Source organism: Schistocerca piceifrons, chromosome 2, assembly GCF_021461385.2.
Source record: "Schistocerca piceifrons isolate TAMUIC-IGC-003096 chromosome 2, iqSchPice1.1, whole genome shotgun sequence".
In the NCBI taxonomy this organism is placed as follows: Eukaryota; Metazoa; Arthropoda; class Insecta; order Orthoptera; family Acrididae; genus Schistocerca; species Schistocerca piceifrons.
The window spans coordinates 1,012,102,119-1,012,115,456 of record NC_060139.1 but is presented as its reverse complement, the minus strand read 5'-3'; the positions used below and the strand labels follow the sequence as shown (position 1 = coordinate 1,012,115,456).

Sequence of the window (13,338 nt, the reverse complement as noted above, 5' to 3'; positions counted from 1 at the left end):
GGCTTTAATATGATATGCCACAAGATAGTGGTTACAATTTTTAAAAAATTGAAAATTTTAAAATTTAAATTTCTCAAAAAGTAGCAATTTTAAAAATTGCTAAAAATTATCAAATATAGTTTGTAATGTCTTAATACATTCAGCAAAATCCTATCATGGGATCTCAATGGGATCAGGAGGTACAGGACTTCAGAAATACACGTTTTGTGAAAAATACCAGAATTAGTATAGTTTCAGAAAATTTTGAATAGTTCATTGAATGAAACAAGCAACACATTACAGTGAAACAAGCAGTAGCTATTACTTTTACATTTTTCTAATGGAGAAAGTTCACACAAACATGTAAGTGTAACATTAAAAATGTAATATTATGAGTAAAGTTACGAGTTAACAAATTAGTTCATCAAGACTTCAATCGTTGGAAGATACCCACACATTTGTTCACTTCACTGACAGTCTGTGTGACACGGTTCACTTTGCATATCACATCTGCAAAAGGGATCCACAGTGTATCAGGTGGTATGGGATAAATAAATGAGTGTGATGGACCAGAAAGATGGAGAAATGTAACTTGCACTTTACTGCAATCTTCATCTTTATCCAGAACATAACTCAACCATCAAGTGTCACCTTAGATTGATGTTACATACCCATTAATATCTGCAAAAAATATCTGCTGTACGTCCTTTACAACAGGAAATATGCTTGAAACAGCTGCGGAAGAAAATAATTTCACATTTACTTTGGTTCCATATTTGGAGGTATGAAGGCATGAAATTTCTGGATGCCTGATATATCAGTATTGTACTGGTTGGTCAGTTGTTCTTCAGTTTTAATGTATTCTCCAAGGGTCACAAATACAAAGTCTATGTTAGATATGTTCTGATGTGACCATTCAAATAGTTGCCTTGCATCCATAATTAGGTCCTTATACAGTCTTTGTAGGCTTGCTCTGACTGCTAGTCTTTTTACTGTGGCCTCCAGCCTATCGCATGGTCCTTTGCCATGTGTTGTTGCTGAAAAATGCGATATTCCATCAACTTTGTCTGGAACAGGTAGACAGCTGTAGTGTTTTAGTTGAGGCAGTCTGATATTATTACAAAATTTAAATGTTTGACTTCTTTCTTTTTAAAATACACTATAAAAGGGTGAGTGGTTGGCTGATTATTTGACCAATAATACGATTGTGCCTCATCTTGCAAAATAATCAAAGACTTCACAAATGACAGCCACTTCACATTCCAGAAGATTTTCCTTAGTATGTCTAAGAAATGCACTTTGTTCCTTTGCTGTGAAATTATGACGAAGTAGGACAGGAAGTTTTCCACAAAATACATCAACAAATTCACTTACCAGTTTTTGAATTATTTCTAAGTTACATCGATCCACAGAGATCCACTGTCTGTATGTGACAGTCTCAATTGCATTGTCTTCATATGTTTTTCCTGAAAGTTCTCTAATCCTTTTGGTACCTGGACATGAAACACAATCAGAAAAGAAGCAGTCAGTTGATGGTGGGCTGCAAACCATCATTTACACAGGCAGTCCTTGTATTTTTCAATTTTGCCATCCATCACTGAACTCATTCTTGCATTTTCATAAATAAGCTTCACATTCTGATGAGTGGTGCACACATAGACTGAGTGTGTTCCACTCTGGCCTGCTAGCACACAATTTTTAGGCTTAAGTTCTGCAAACTTAGAAAATCCCACTTTTACCGTTGGGAATTGAAAACTATACACGCTTCTTTCAAATTATTAAGCAGCAACCTTTTTGGAACATGTTCTGTACCACCTGTCCACCTGTGCTGTTGTCTTTCACTGATATAAAGTCCTTCATCCCTGACATCACTCTGCTCATTTCATCACTTGTAAAAAATCCTTTTTTTTTTTCTTTTTTTTTCCCAACTTCTTGGCTTGTCAAACTAAGTAGTTAGAGGCCAAAAATTCCTGTATTACTTTTCTCACACTCCAGCTGTCAGGCAAAAGAGTCAGCAGTTAAAGCTTCTTCTTCCTACTAGTGAAGCTGTTGTTCACCTTTACATGTGTTAAGAACTCATCTTGTGAATCATCATTCTCATCATCACTAGATGCATTCATTAGCAGTTTTCTCTTGACAGCCACATTGATTCTGTTGGCCTTCTTAGTAGAGTAAATTTTGGATTGCATCCTCTTTTTGTCTACAGACAACTCTCCCATCTCTAAAGGAGAGCTGTTAAGAGAACTCAGAGCTACACATTCATCTGAAAATGGCATATCAATAGCTTCTTCAGTTTCAGTATCAGACTGACTTTCTTCATGTATGTTGCTAGTTCCAGTGGAAATTTCTCTATGTTTTCATTTTTCAACTTTGTCAGCTGCTTCCAACAAATGTCAACTCAGGTGTTCCTGGAATCAAGTCACACATCCATGAAGTAACATGTCTCAAACCTTTTCTTGCATGGGAGTGATTAGGCTTATCAAAAGGATTAAAACAATCTATTTTTACTATCTTGTCAGTGGTATCCTTCCTGCAAGGGATAAACAGTGAGAAATTAGTTAGGAAAAGTGCAGTGGCCAAGAAATGGGTTGTGTTCTAAACATACAATATCACAGAAAACATCAAATGAACATCATACAAGCAACTCTGATGCTACACTGGCTATAAATGAGTGGTCTTGTCCAATTAACCAATCAGCTTCCACCTTGTGAAAGGGGATTTCCCATGAGGGAAATCCCCTTTTTATCTGAGTAAAAGAGGATTTCCCTCTATTTGTAGGCCAATCAGCTTTAGTTTTCTTTTAAAGAGAGGTTTCTAAACATGGTACACTATAAAGTAATCATTGTGTTTTATTAATTTAATAGTGTCTTGTACACTGCTTTGCAAAATTAGTAATTAAAAAATAAAATTTTACTAATTTGGTACATTATTTACAAAATGTGTATTTCTGAAGCCCTGTATCTCCTGATCCCATTGAGATCCCATGATAGAATTTTGCTATAAGTTTTAATACATTACAACTATATTTGATAATTTTTTACAATTTTTAAAATTTCCACTTTTTGAGAAATTTAAATTTTAAAATTTTCAATTTTTTTTTTTAAATTGTAATGCCTAACTTGTGGCATATCGTATTAAAGCCCTATTCAACAGCTTTAAAATGAGATCATGCCCAGGTTTATATCATCACTGGCTACCAGCCTATAGGCATCTAAAGGTGCCAAAATATGAAATTTTTCAAAAAAATTGAAATCTTTAAAAATTAATAACTTCAAAAATAATTGTGCTGTGTAACTGAAATTTGGTATTTTTACATACGTTTATGATATATTACTACACAACAAAAATCATGAAAATCTGAGACATCAATTCTGAAAATCTCCCAAAATTGTGTTGATTTTACATGGAATGACCCCCCTTTGGAATGTCAAACTTGCCCAGTGGAGGTTGAACGTGCCTGCCGACCTTGCTGCGCTGGCACAGGATGCGCGCATGGGCCAAAGTGTGGCAATTATGCTTCAGTTGGGCTTGACAAAAAGCTCCGTAACCAGCCACGTCATGGCTTGCATTCCAGGGTGGGCCAAGCTGTGAAAGGCAGTAAAGACCCAGTGACGAAGGGTGGTAGGGACCAGGCAGTGGGGTGTGCCTGTAGCAGTGTCACAAAAGACAGGAATCATCGACACGCATAGTATATGGGGCTGGACAGAGAGTGATGACTCATTGCTTGATATTATTCACTGTATATATCATTGTCTTAAAGCCTGAAGTTGGGTGAGCTCCTCCAGATTCAGCAGTGCGGTTAGCAGGTAGATGCGGGGAAGATAGTCCACCACAATGTTCTCCGTACTGCGGATATAGCATGCGTCGGAAGGGTGATGACAGATGTAGTCCAAATGGCAGAAACGCCTTGGTGGAAGGTCCTTAGCTGGATTATGAATAGTATCCACAAGTGGCTTGTGATCTGTATAGATTGAGAAAGGTCACACATCATGGTCACTATGGAAATGTTTAATCGCCTCGTACATGGCAAGGAGCTCGCAGTCCAAAGCCAACCATTTACACTGCCTCTTAATTAGTTTCTTGGAAAAGAAGCATTGTAAAACAGCACCCACAGCTGAGTCACTGGTGTCAGTAGTGATCGAGACACGGTCCTCAGGATCAGGGTGGGTGAGTGTAATGGCCTTGATAAGGGCAGTTTTAAGGTTACGAAATGCATCGAGCATGGGTTTGGTCCACTCCAACTTCCATTTGCCAATGGTGTTTTTGCCAGAGAGAGTGTCAGGGAGGGCCATTTGGAGGGAGACAGCCTGAGGAATATGGCAGCGATAAAAGTTAGCCATACCCAGAAAACGATGGAGCTGAGCATAGTCCTCAGGGAGAGGGAGATCAAGTATGGTTTCGACATGAGAACTCGTGTTGGTTACAAATGATAATGCAAGCCTGATCTTCCATGTGTAAACAAACCTCTAGTTGGTGTGTGACATGAGACAGTAGATGAAGTTGCAGATCTGAAGCCAATTTCACCATCCACAACATCCAAAGAGTGGCATCAGGTAATGCTTGATCATCGATTAAAGCATGTAGGCACCACCAAAGTTGCGAAGGGGTGCGGTAATCAAGATGCTCCTCATGAATAGTTTAATGGAAAGCCTCCACCAGATAGTGGGAAAGGTGATCAATAAGCAGTGATTTGGCCATCAAATATTTGTGCGAGGTGAGTGATGAGAGGAGCAAATCGCTGATGAGGTCCATATGTATCGTGGATGTGGTTCATCAGGCAGACAAAACGAAAGCCAGCATCAGAAATGCCATGGATGTCCAAGAGGTGGTCCACTAAGATGAACCAAGTTTTTGGATTGTATTTATGCAAAGCAGGTAGCTTTGGAAACCAGCTGGATAACACATGTCAAGGCAGCACCGGCAGCTGGAGATCTGTGCGAGCAGAGCAGGACACCTCCGACATTAAAAGTGCAGTAGCCGTGAATGGTGCGTCGCCTGAGGTCTGCATGGGGCAGTGGCTGCATGTAGCATATGGTGTGGAGGGGGTTGGTGTAAAAGTCGACACCATGTGTCCAAATTGCAGTCCTGGAGAAGAACACAGCGCGGTTGTAATGGCCGGTGCCATTGCAACAGCGAGCAGAAGGCAGTCACGGCGCAGCCATGGGGATGAGGGGTAGGGGGGGGGGGGGCTGACCTAGGAGTCAGCCTTGGTGGAACGGCTGGTGCCATTATGAAAACGGGTGGAAGACAGTCGTGGTACAACCATGGTGCAATGGCCGCAGAAACCAGCGCAGTCAAGGTGACTGACGTTGCCGAGACAACATGTGGGGGGCGTGCTGCGACACTAGGCATATAAGAATTTGCTATCCTGTGCATAGGAATGTTCAATTCACAGTTCTGGAACTTCGGCGGCACGTCAAAGCAACCTGAAGGTAATACCGTAGATGAAGGATGAACCACAATATCTTTAACAGGAAGATCATCCACGTTGTTGTTAGGTGGCTTGCACTGTTTGTGTTGTGGCTCTTGTTGTACTCCCATGCTGGGCGGTGGCCATGTTGCGGCGGTTAAGGTTAGGTGGCCACCAGTGTGGCCAGGCGTAAATAATTGTTCACTTTTAACCAAATTCGAAGTAGGCCAAAACAAAACAAAAAAAAAAAAAAAAAAAAAAAAAACACGGCAAAAGAACAAGTTATGCATCAAGAAAAAACTAGAACAAAGCAGTCCACAGAAATAAAAGTCAAAGATAGAGCACTCTGCACCAGGGACACCACAGCTTCATGAGAATGGTTCCCTGCAAGTCCTCATACAGAAAAGTAGTCTTCACATCAAAATTATTAATATTGGTATCAAGATTTACATTTACACTGCTGACAGCTCTGAGAGTAATAATCTCACAACTAGTGAAAATGTTTCATCATAATCTATACCAAGCTTCTGAGTAAATCCCTTAGCAACAAGTCTAGCATGATAGAGTGCTGTGCCATTTGTACTTCTTTTCAGCTTAAATACCCACTTGCTACCTACAATACTTTGGCTCTTTGGTATGTCCACAGGCTACCAAACACCGTTATTCAGAAAACACTTTATTTGCTCTTTCATGGTACTTATCCAGTTTTCTCTGTCCTCTTTGAAGTGGCATCCTCCATGTTAACAGGATCTTCTCCCAAACTGAAAATGTCACTTACCAAATAGGTGACATAACCTGCATAGTCCTTGGATTTTGATATATGGGCTGACCTTTTGACTGGCTTTTCATCTTCTGGAGCTTCAGGGTCCACTGGTAGCATCTCATTATCCTCGATGTGTACCAGTGACAGAGCATCCTGCATGTAGTCTGCATTTTAATTGGAATCTACACTGTCACTCCCAGTATGGCTGACTTCCATCACTACTCCTGCCTCACCCCATTCAGCATGCTGTTCACTCAGACTGAACATACGGTAGTCTTCATATGCATCTGGTGCCCTGGTACTGCCACTCCTGCACTCCACTCATCCTCCAGAAAACAAAATTCCCATCTTTCTCAATTTTGTTAGAATTCTGTGTATCACTTAGTCTGTAACATTTCATCATTTACTTGTAGTCTACAAAAACAAATTCCTTAGCCTTGGCATCCCATTTTGGTCTATTCTGATCTAGTATATGAAAAAGAGCTTTGTAACCTAACACTTTTAAATGGTTCAAAGAAGATACTTTACCCTTCCACATCTGCGGAGTCTTATCATTAAGCACTCTGTGAGGAATGTTGTTCTTCATGAAAACAGCAACATTGCATGCCTCTGCTCAATATTGTTTAGGCAGGCCAGAATCAAACAACATACACTATGCCATCTCACAAATTGATCTGTTAGTCCTTTCCACTGCAACAATAATCAAATGCTCAATCACATTCTCTCAGAGAAATTAATCAAACGTAGAATATACATATTCACTGCCACTGTCTGCTTTAACACCATTGATTGTTTTAAACTCACAGAAAAAATCAAATGTTTGATCTCTACTACTGAGAAAATAATGGAATATCTTTCTGGAATAATTATTCTCTAGTACAGCATTTTACAACTGCCACATCATGACTCATGGTATGTCACAAATACATGTCAGATATGCCATGAGATTTTAAATTTCTTCTATTTTTCCACAATGTGATCAATGTGTCACCTCAATCAATAACTTTATTTATGAAAATACAGTGTACAATCTCCAACGAATTTAATGTATTCACAAACACCTTTTCCTTTACACCAAATAAATACACTTTCATTTACATTAATTTTAGCTCTCTTACGGGTATACAGGACAAAAGGTGAAGGGGACAAATATGATGATTTACTGTAGTCTTTATTAGCATTTTCGGTAACATGATATGTTTTGTAGGCTATGGTGTCTCTGTCGACGAAGCTTTCCAATCCAGACACGTTTGGGACACCACTCCCACCACGTACAACAGCTACTGTTAACCAGCCATTACCATGCGAAAATGTGTCATTCAAAACAATGCTGAAATTCAATCTGCACCCACAAAACACAGAAGGTCCATCTAGCAATGCGTGTGCGGCAACAGATTTAATTGTATTCTTCTTCTTGTCGGCGGCGGTCGTTGACATTTCAACATCTTCAATAGTCTTATATTCTGTCTGTTTTGAACAGCGTCTCCATTGCCTTCTATACGACATCTTGGCAGCGTTCAATGCAGTTGCGTGTGCGGCAGCAGCAGCGCGAATGGCGCTAAGGCGCTTATCGCTCGCTTATATAACCTCAAGGACGCGCGGCTACAGCGAGAGCGCTATGTTAACTCAGCCTCACGCTCGCGCGGTCCCATGTTAAAATACATAGGCAAACTCGGCCGCACGGCCCTAGTCTTTTTAAGGGCCGTGCTCGCTGCCACTTTTTTGCCAAATTGTTTCTGGGAGAAGCCCAAATTTCCCATCATTAGTTACTATTACACACATTTAAATATGTATCATATCATAATAATTACATATTCTTTGCATTCCACTCTAAAATGAATGATACCTCATTCAATGAATAATCTTCACCACAAAAGTCCCATTCAAGAGTCTTAGATAATAAATTTGTAAATTTTGTAGCTCATAGTGGTTTCTTAAAAAAGAAGAATGTATTTCATGTACTTTATGTGTTTGCCTTTTTGCATCTACAAAAAAGATCACTTAATCATACTTAGTGACATCCTCTCCTTGGGGCCACATAAATCCATATACACCAAGCCAAGCACCTCAAGGCATGTTGTTCTCCAGACTTATGAAATGCAAGTCTAAACATCTTACCAAGCACATATGATTTAAACATGTACAGAGATTAAGAATCACAACACTTCAGCATTATGCCTCTATCTCATAAACATAACTTAAGTCCAATGCCAGCACTAACATGATCGAATCACTAATTTTTCTAACAACTAGAGCAAACTCAGCTGACACAAGTTCAGCATTTCTTTGTTTATAAATGCTATTTGACTCTGTTCCAGAACAAAGTAGCTTGAACATCTTACATCCATCTATATCAAAAGGAAAGCTGCTACTCACCATATAGTGGAGACCTGAATCGCAGATAGGCACAACCAAAAGTCTGTCACAATATAAGCTTTTCGCCAACAAGGCCTTTGTCAAAACATAAATGACACACACACACATATGACTGAGTCATATGAGTGTGTGTGTGTGTGTGTGTGTGTGTGTGTGTGTGTGTGTGTGTGTGTGTGTGTGTGTGTGTGTAGTTTATTTCTGACAACATTTCTGTCTGAAGATACAGCTGATGAACTGACAATAACATTGCCTTTCCCTTCACTTACTAAGGCAACATTACTAGCATGATTCACAATTTTTTATTTGCAATTTTCTGACAAAGTCTTGAAGCCACAATTTTCTAAAACCCATGTATGGTGATGCACGAGAATTCATGATCTATTCATTGTGGTCGAAATCTGACATATCAAGTGCACAAAATAATGACTTGTCTGCTCCCTTGGCATATTTCTTTGGCGGTTCTTGCCTCTTGAAACAGTCATATTTACAATGATAACATTTCCGGAAACTGAAACTTTTTTTCTCTTATTGTTTGTCTTTGCAAAATCCTACTGTGATTTTTTATAATGTTCTGTGAATATAGCACTATCACCACCACCTTTGGCCAACTTCCATTTAGCGACTTTTCTTTGATGTTTTCTGATGTGAAATTTTCATCCATCATCCCGGGCTCTATACGCATCCAGTAAGGCAGACATACTTTTGGTAAGTTTATCAGCTTAATGACTGCAGTTAGTCCACCATTAACTAGTTCGCCCATGCTCTGAAGTTTGTTGGCTACATCCAGAATATGAGTTACATAATTCGAACATTTCCTTCAAATCTGGATAATTTGGTGTCCAACTCATCATCCCAGAAATTCATCCACCTATTTTCATTCTTACCAGGGGAAAAAGATAAGTATCCATGCATCTGTATCCTTCTTTGCATTAATAACAACAACATCCATAGCGTTTTTTAAGCTTCTGTAGCGTGTCCCCAGTTTTAGTTTACAGTAATTAGGAAGTGACCCAAATAAGAATTTTGCTCTTTGAATCAAATGAAAAAAGGTAGTCTCCTATGACTATAATGTCAGTGGGTCACAGTTGGAAGTGGCCAACTCATACAGATACCTGTAGGGATATACAAATACTTTGTAGGGCTATGAAATGGAATGATCACATAGGTTCTGTTGTGGGTAAAACAGGTGGTAGACTTCAATTTATTGGTAGAATACCGGGGAAGAGCAGTCAGTATACAAAGGATACTGTTTATAAATCATTTGTGTGACTCAGTCTGGGATATTGCTCAAGTGTGTGGGATCCATATCAAATAGGACTAACAGGGGATATTGAATGTATACAGAGATGGTCAGATGAATGGTTACAGGTTTGTTTGACCCCTGGGATCATGTAACAGTGATCCTGTAGAAACTGAACTGCCAGACTCTTGAAGATAGACTAAACTATCCTGAGAAGGTCTATTAACAAAGTTTCAAGAATGAGCTTAAATGATGACTCTACGAATATACTACAATACCTTACATATCACTCACGTACGGATTGTGAAGACAAGATTAGAATAACTACATCACACACACAGGCATTCAAACAATCATTCTTCCAATGATCCATACATAGATGGAATGGGAAAAAACCCTAATAATTACTACAATGGGACATACCTTCTGTTGTGCACTTCTCAGCAGTTTGCAGAGTAAGGGTGCAACTGTAGATGTAGATGTAGAACTATCTAACATACATGACATTCTTCTTATGTGTTGTATGTATCAGAAATTCAGTGTCAATATCAGAAATAGGTTTGCAGTCCTTTCACAAGATAAAAATGGGAAGAGGCAAGAAAATTAATGGCAAATACGCAGAAATATATATTATGTTATATGTGAGATAACCACTGAGTCCTCAAGCAAAACTTCAAAAATCGAAGAGAAGCATCATGAATGTCCACTGAAATTCATCGAATAGGGGGCAAGATTTTAAAATTGCCATTTTTTATATACCAGATTAGGTGAGTTTGAAGATGTGTGATGACCCAAAAACTAAATTGCCATTTTTTATATACCTGATTAGGTGAGTTTGAAGATGTGTGATGACCCAAAAACTAAATCTGATAAAAGTACACAAAACTTATTGTATCTCAAACAATTGATAGTTATCCATTAAACACATTTTTAAGGCAGATACACATTGGTACACTATTTCATTACTATAAGCAAAGTAAATCATTTTATATTATTAATATGATTGTGAATAGCACCTTTATGGCCCAATTGTCTGAAATTACATCCTCCTCGCATGATTAAATCCAACGTATGGTTAGGAAATTAAGGCACTAAATACATATAAAAGCTGTATTGCTGCACACCTAACTAATGTTATGTTGAGACTGAAAATTAAAATTGAAAGTGAAATAAAGCCAGAAGAAATGAGAAAATTCTGTTAAATATCAACAAATATAAGAGGAAAAAAGACAAGAAATAAAAACACTGATTTTACTCATCATAATGGATACATTTTTGAATAAATTTAAGAACATTTTACTTACAAACACTTCTCATTCAGTTGATGAATGTCTAAAGATCAGTTTGCATTAAATCCACTTGAATCTTAATCATTCTTATTGTTAGTACTGCATTATAATTCTTATTACTTCAAATGTTACAGTAACATAAGTTACACAGTTACACAGTTCCTATTGAACTGCTGTACACAATTTTGTTATTATGGCTTACTATTGTACCTTATAATGTTTCTCTGCTGCATTTTTGTATTTGTATGTACATGACTTGTTCTATATGTTTTGTACATTGTACAATGCCCAATTCTTGAGACTAAAATAAATAAATAACCAAGGCCACCTTAACATTGACAGAAAAGAACTGATGCTGTCTCTTCGAAAACACAAAGACTTCTACATGTGCCTATAGGGCACCGTGGCTTGTCATAAAGAGAGGTTATATATTATATCATAATGTGCTAATGAACACAGAAATCATAGGAGGTATTTTTCAACCTAAGTAAGAACATTCCTCATCACTGTCAGTATTCTGATTTTAATTATGATTGCATTCCTCATAAGGGGAAAGCATACATATTAGTTAGCACATTTTTTGCATTTACCTCTTAGCAACAAAGCTTATAAAAACAAGACTTTTCACTTCTAAGTGTTATCTACCGCATTTTTCATCAGTAAAAAGCTTTTATATATTGTTCATTTAATTATATTGAACTACGCAGACCATAATTTGATAGTTGTCTTTTGTATTTTGATTTTCATTTATTTGTTGATTTATAATAGGCATTGTGTTTCAATGGCTCTGTGCCAAAAGCCTCAGTTTTAATATGCAGTTGGTCCTATGATTTTTCTGTCACTTATCACTTCTTTGATTAATCTGAAATATGCAGATCTGCTATATTGTCTGGTTAAGTCAGCTCAAATGCCAGAGGAAGGAAATGAAACAGTCTCTAATAGGACCAAGCCTAGTAACAGACAACTGTGTTCAAACCAACCTTCGAATTGAATACAAATTTACTTTAAATAACAGGTCCTAGATACATTAGAGTCTAGATATAATTTTTAAAAATGATAATTGGTCTTCAAATATTAGGGGAAACTTTTGAAGTGATTCATTTTTACAAGGATAAGGCTGACAGTATTCAGCACCCACTAACATACTCATCTACGCATTTAATACCAATTTTCTTGTTACTTCCTCATGGAAATAAAATTTAGTAGCTTTAAATTGTTAATTGTGTTTTGATTATAAAGATGAAATATTGTAAACCGAAGAAAAAATTTCTCAGTGTTCTAATTTCATTTCAGGCTAGAAGAGGGTCACGAAAAGCATATCACAGCCAAGGATGTCGCAATGGCATTTCTGGCTTATATGGCTGTTTTAAGCATTTTACAGGTATTTACAGTTCTCTCAACATAATTACATTGAACTGATAGAAAAGAAAAAAGTATACATCTTCAGTTAATTATCAAACAGTATGTTAATAAAATTTGGAGATTAGAGGTTGATGGAGGAAGGAAAGGGAGTGATACACATTCATATTATGTCTTAAATGATGTTCAACATTGTTTGCAGTTTTTTATGTCGATGTAATGTTCAAAAGCCTCCATTAAGAATACAGAATGTATTCTGCACTCGTAACCCATAATACCTCGTCTCAAAACATAACCCACAACTATATATATATACTAAGATGGTATCTGTTCTTTTGGACATACATATAGTTAAGGCTCACTGGCCACTTGACCATCTTCTTCTTCTGTGCGGATGCACAAACAGTGCCCGAACTCTTACGGGAATCGACAATGTGCTGCGAGTAATGAGTATAATGGGTGGGGGCACTATAAAAGTAGTGCAGGACAATACGATGAGAACGTGATTGTCACAGGAGGTGTGCCAGAGATAAGTCCCTGCAGTCGCACTATCCTCTGCGTCCTTGGTGGCTCAGATGGATAGAGCGTCTGCCATGTAAGCAGGAGATCGCAGGTTTGAGTCCCGGTCGGGGCACACATTTTCATTTGTCCCCATTGATGTATGTAAACGCCTGTAAGCAGCTAAGGGTTGTCATTTCATTGTAATTTCATTCTAACGAGCTGCTTGGTCACTGATGGTATCAGTTCTTTCGGACATGTCCGAAAGAACAGATACCATCTTAGTATATATATAGTTAAGGCTCACCAGCCACTTGACCATATTCTTCTTCTGTGCATATGCACAAACAGTGCCCGAACTCCTACGGGAATCGGCAACACACAGCGAGTAATGAGTATAATGGGAGGGGGCACTACGAATGTA

At 38.1% G+C, this 13,338-nt stretch overlaps 1 protein-coding gene across 2 annotated transcripts in view; it reads left to right on the top strand.

Annotated features, from left to right (window-relative positions):
* LOC124777647 overlaps window positions 1–13,338 on the top strand; it is a 156,087-nt gene that overhangs the window by 48,924 nt on the left and 93,825 nt on the right. For both annotated transcript variants that reach the window (XM_047253124.1, XM_047253125.1), the window contains exon 5: window positions 12,351–12,438. In XM_047253124.1, the coding sequence (XP_047109080.1) occupies window positions 12,351–12,438 (88 nt within the window). The remainder of the gene's footprint in view (window positions 1–12,350; window positions 12,439–13,338) is intronic.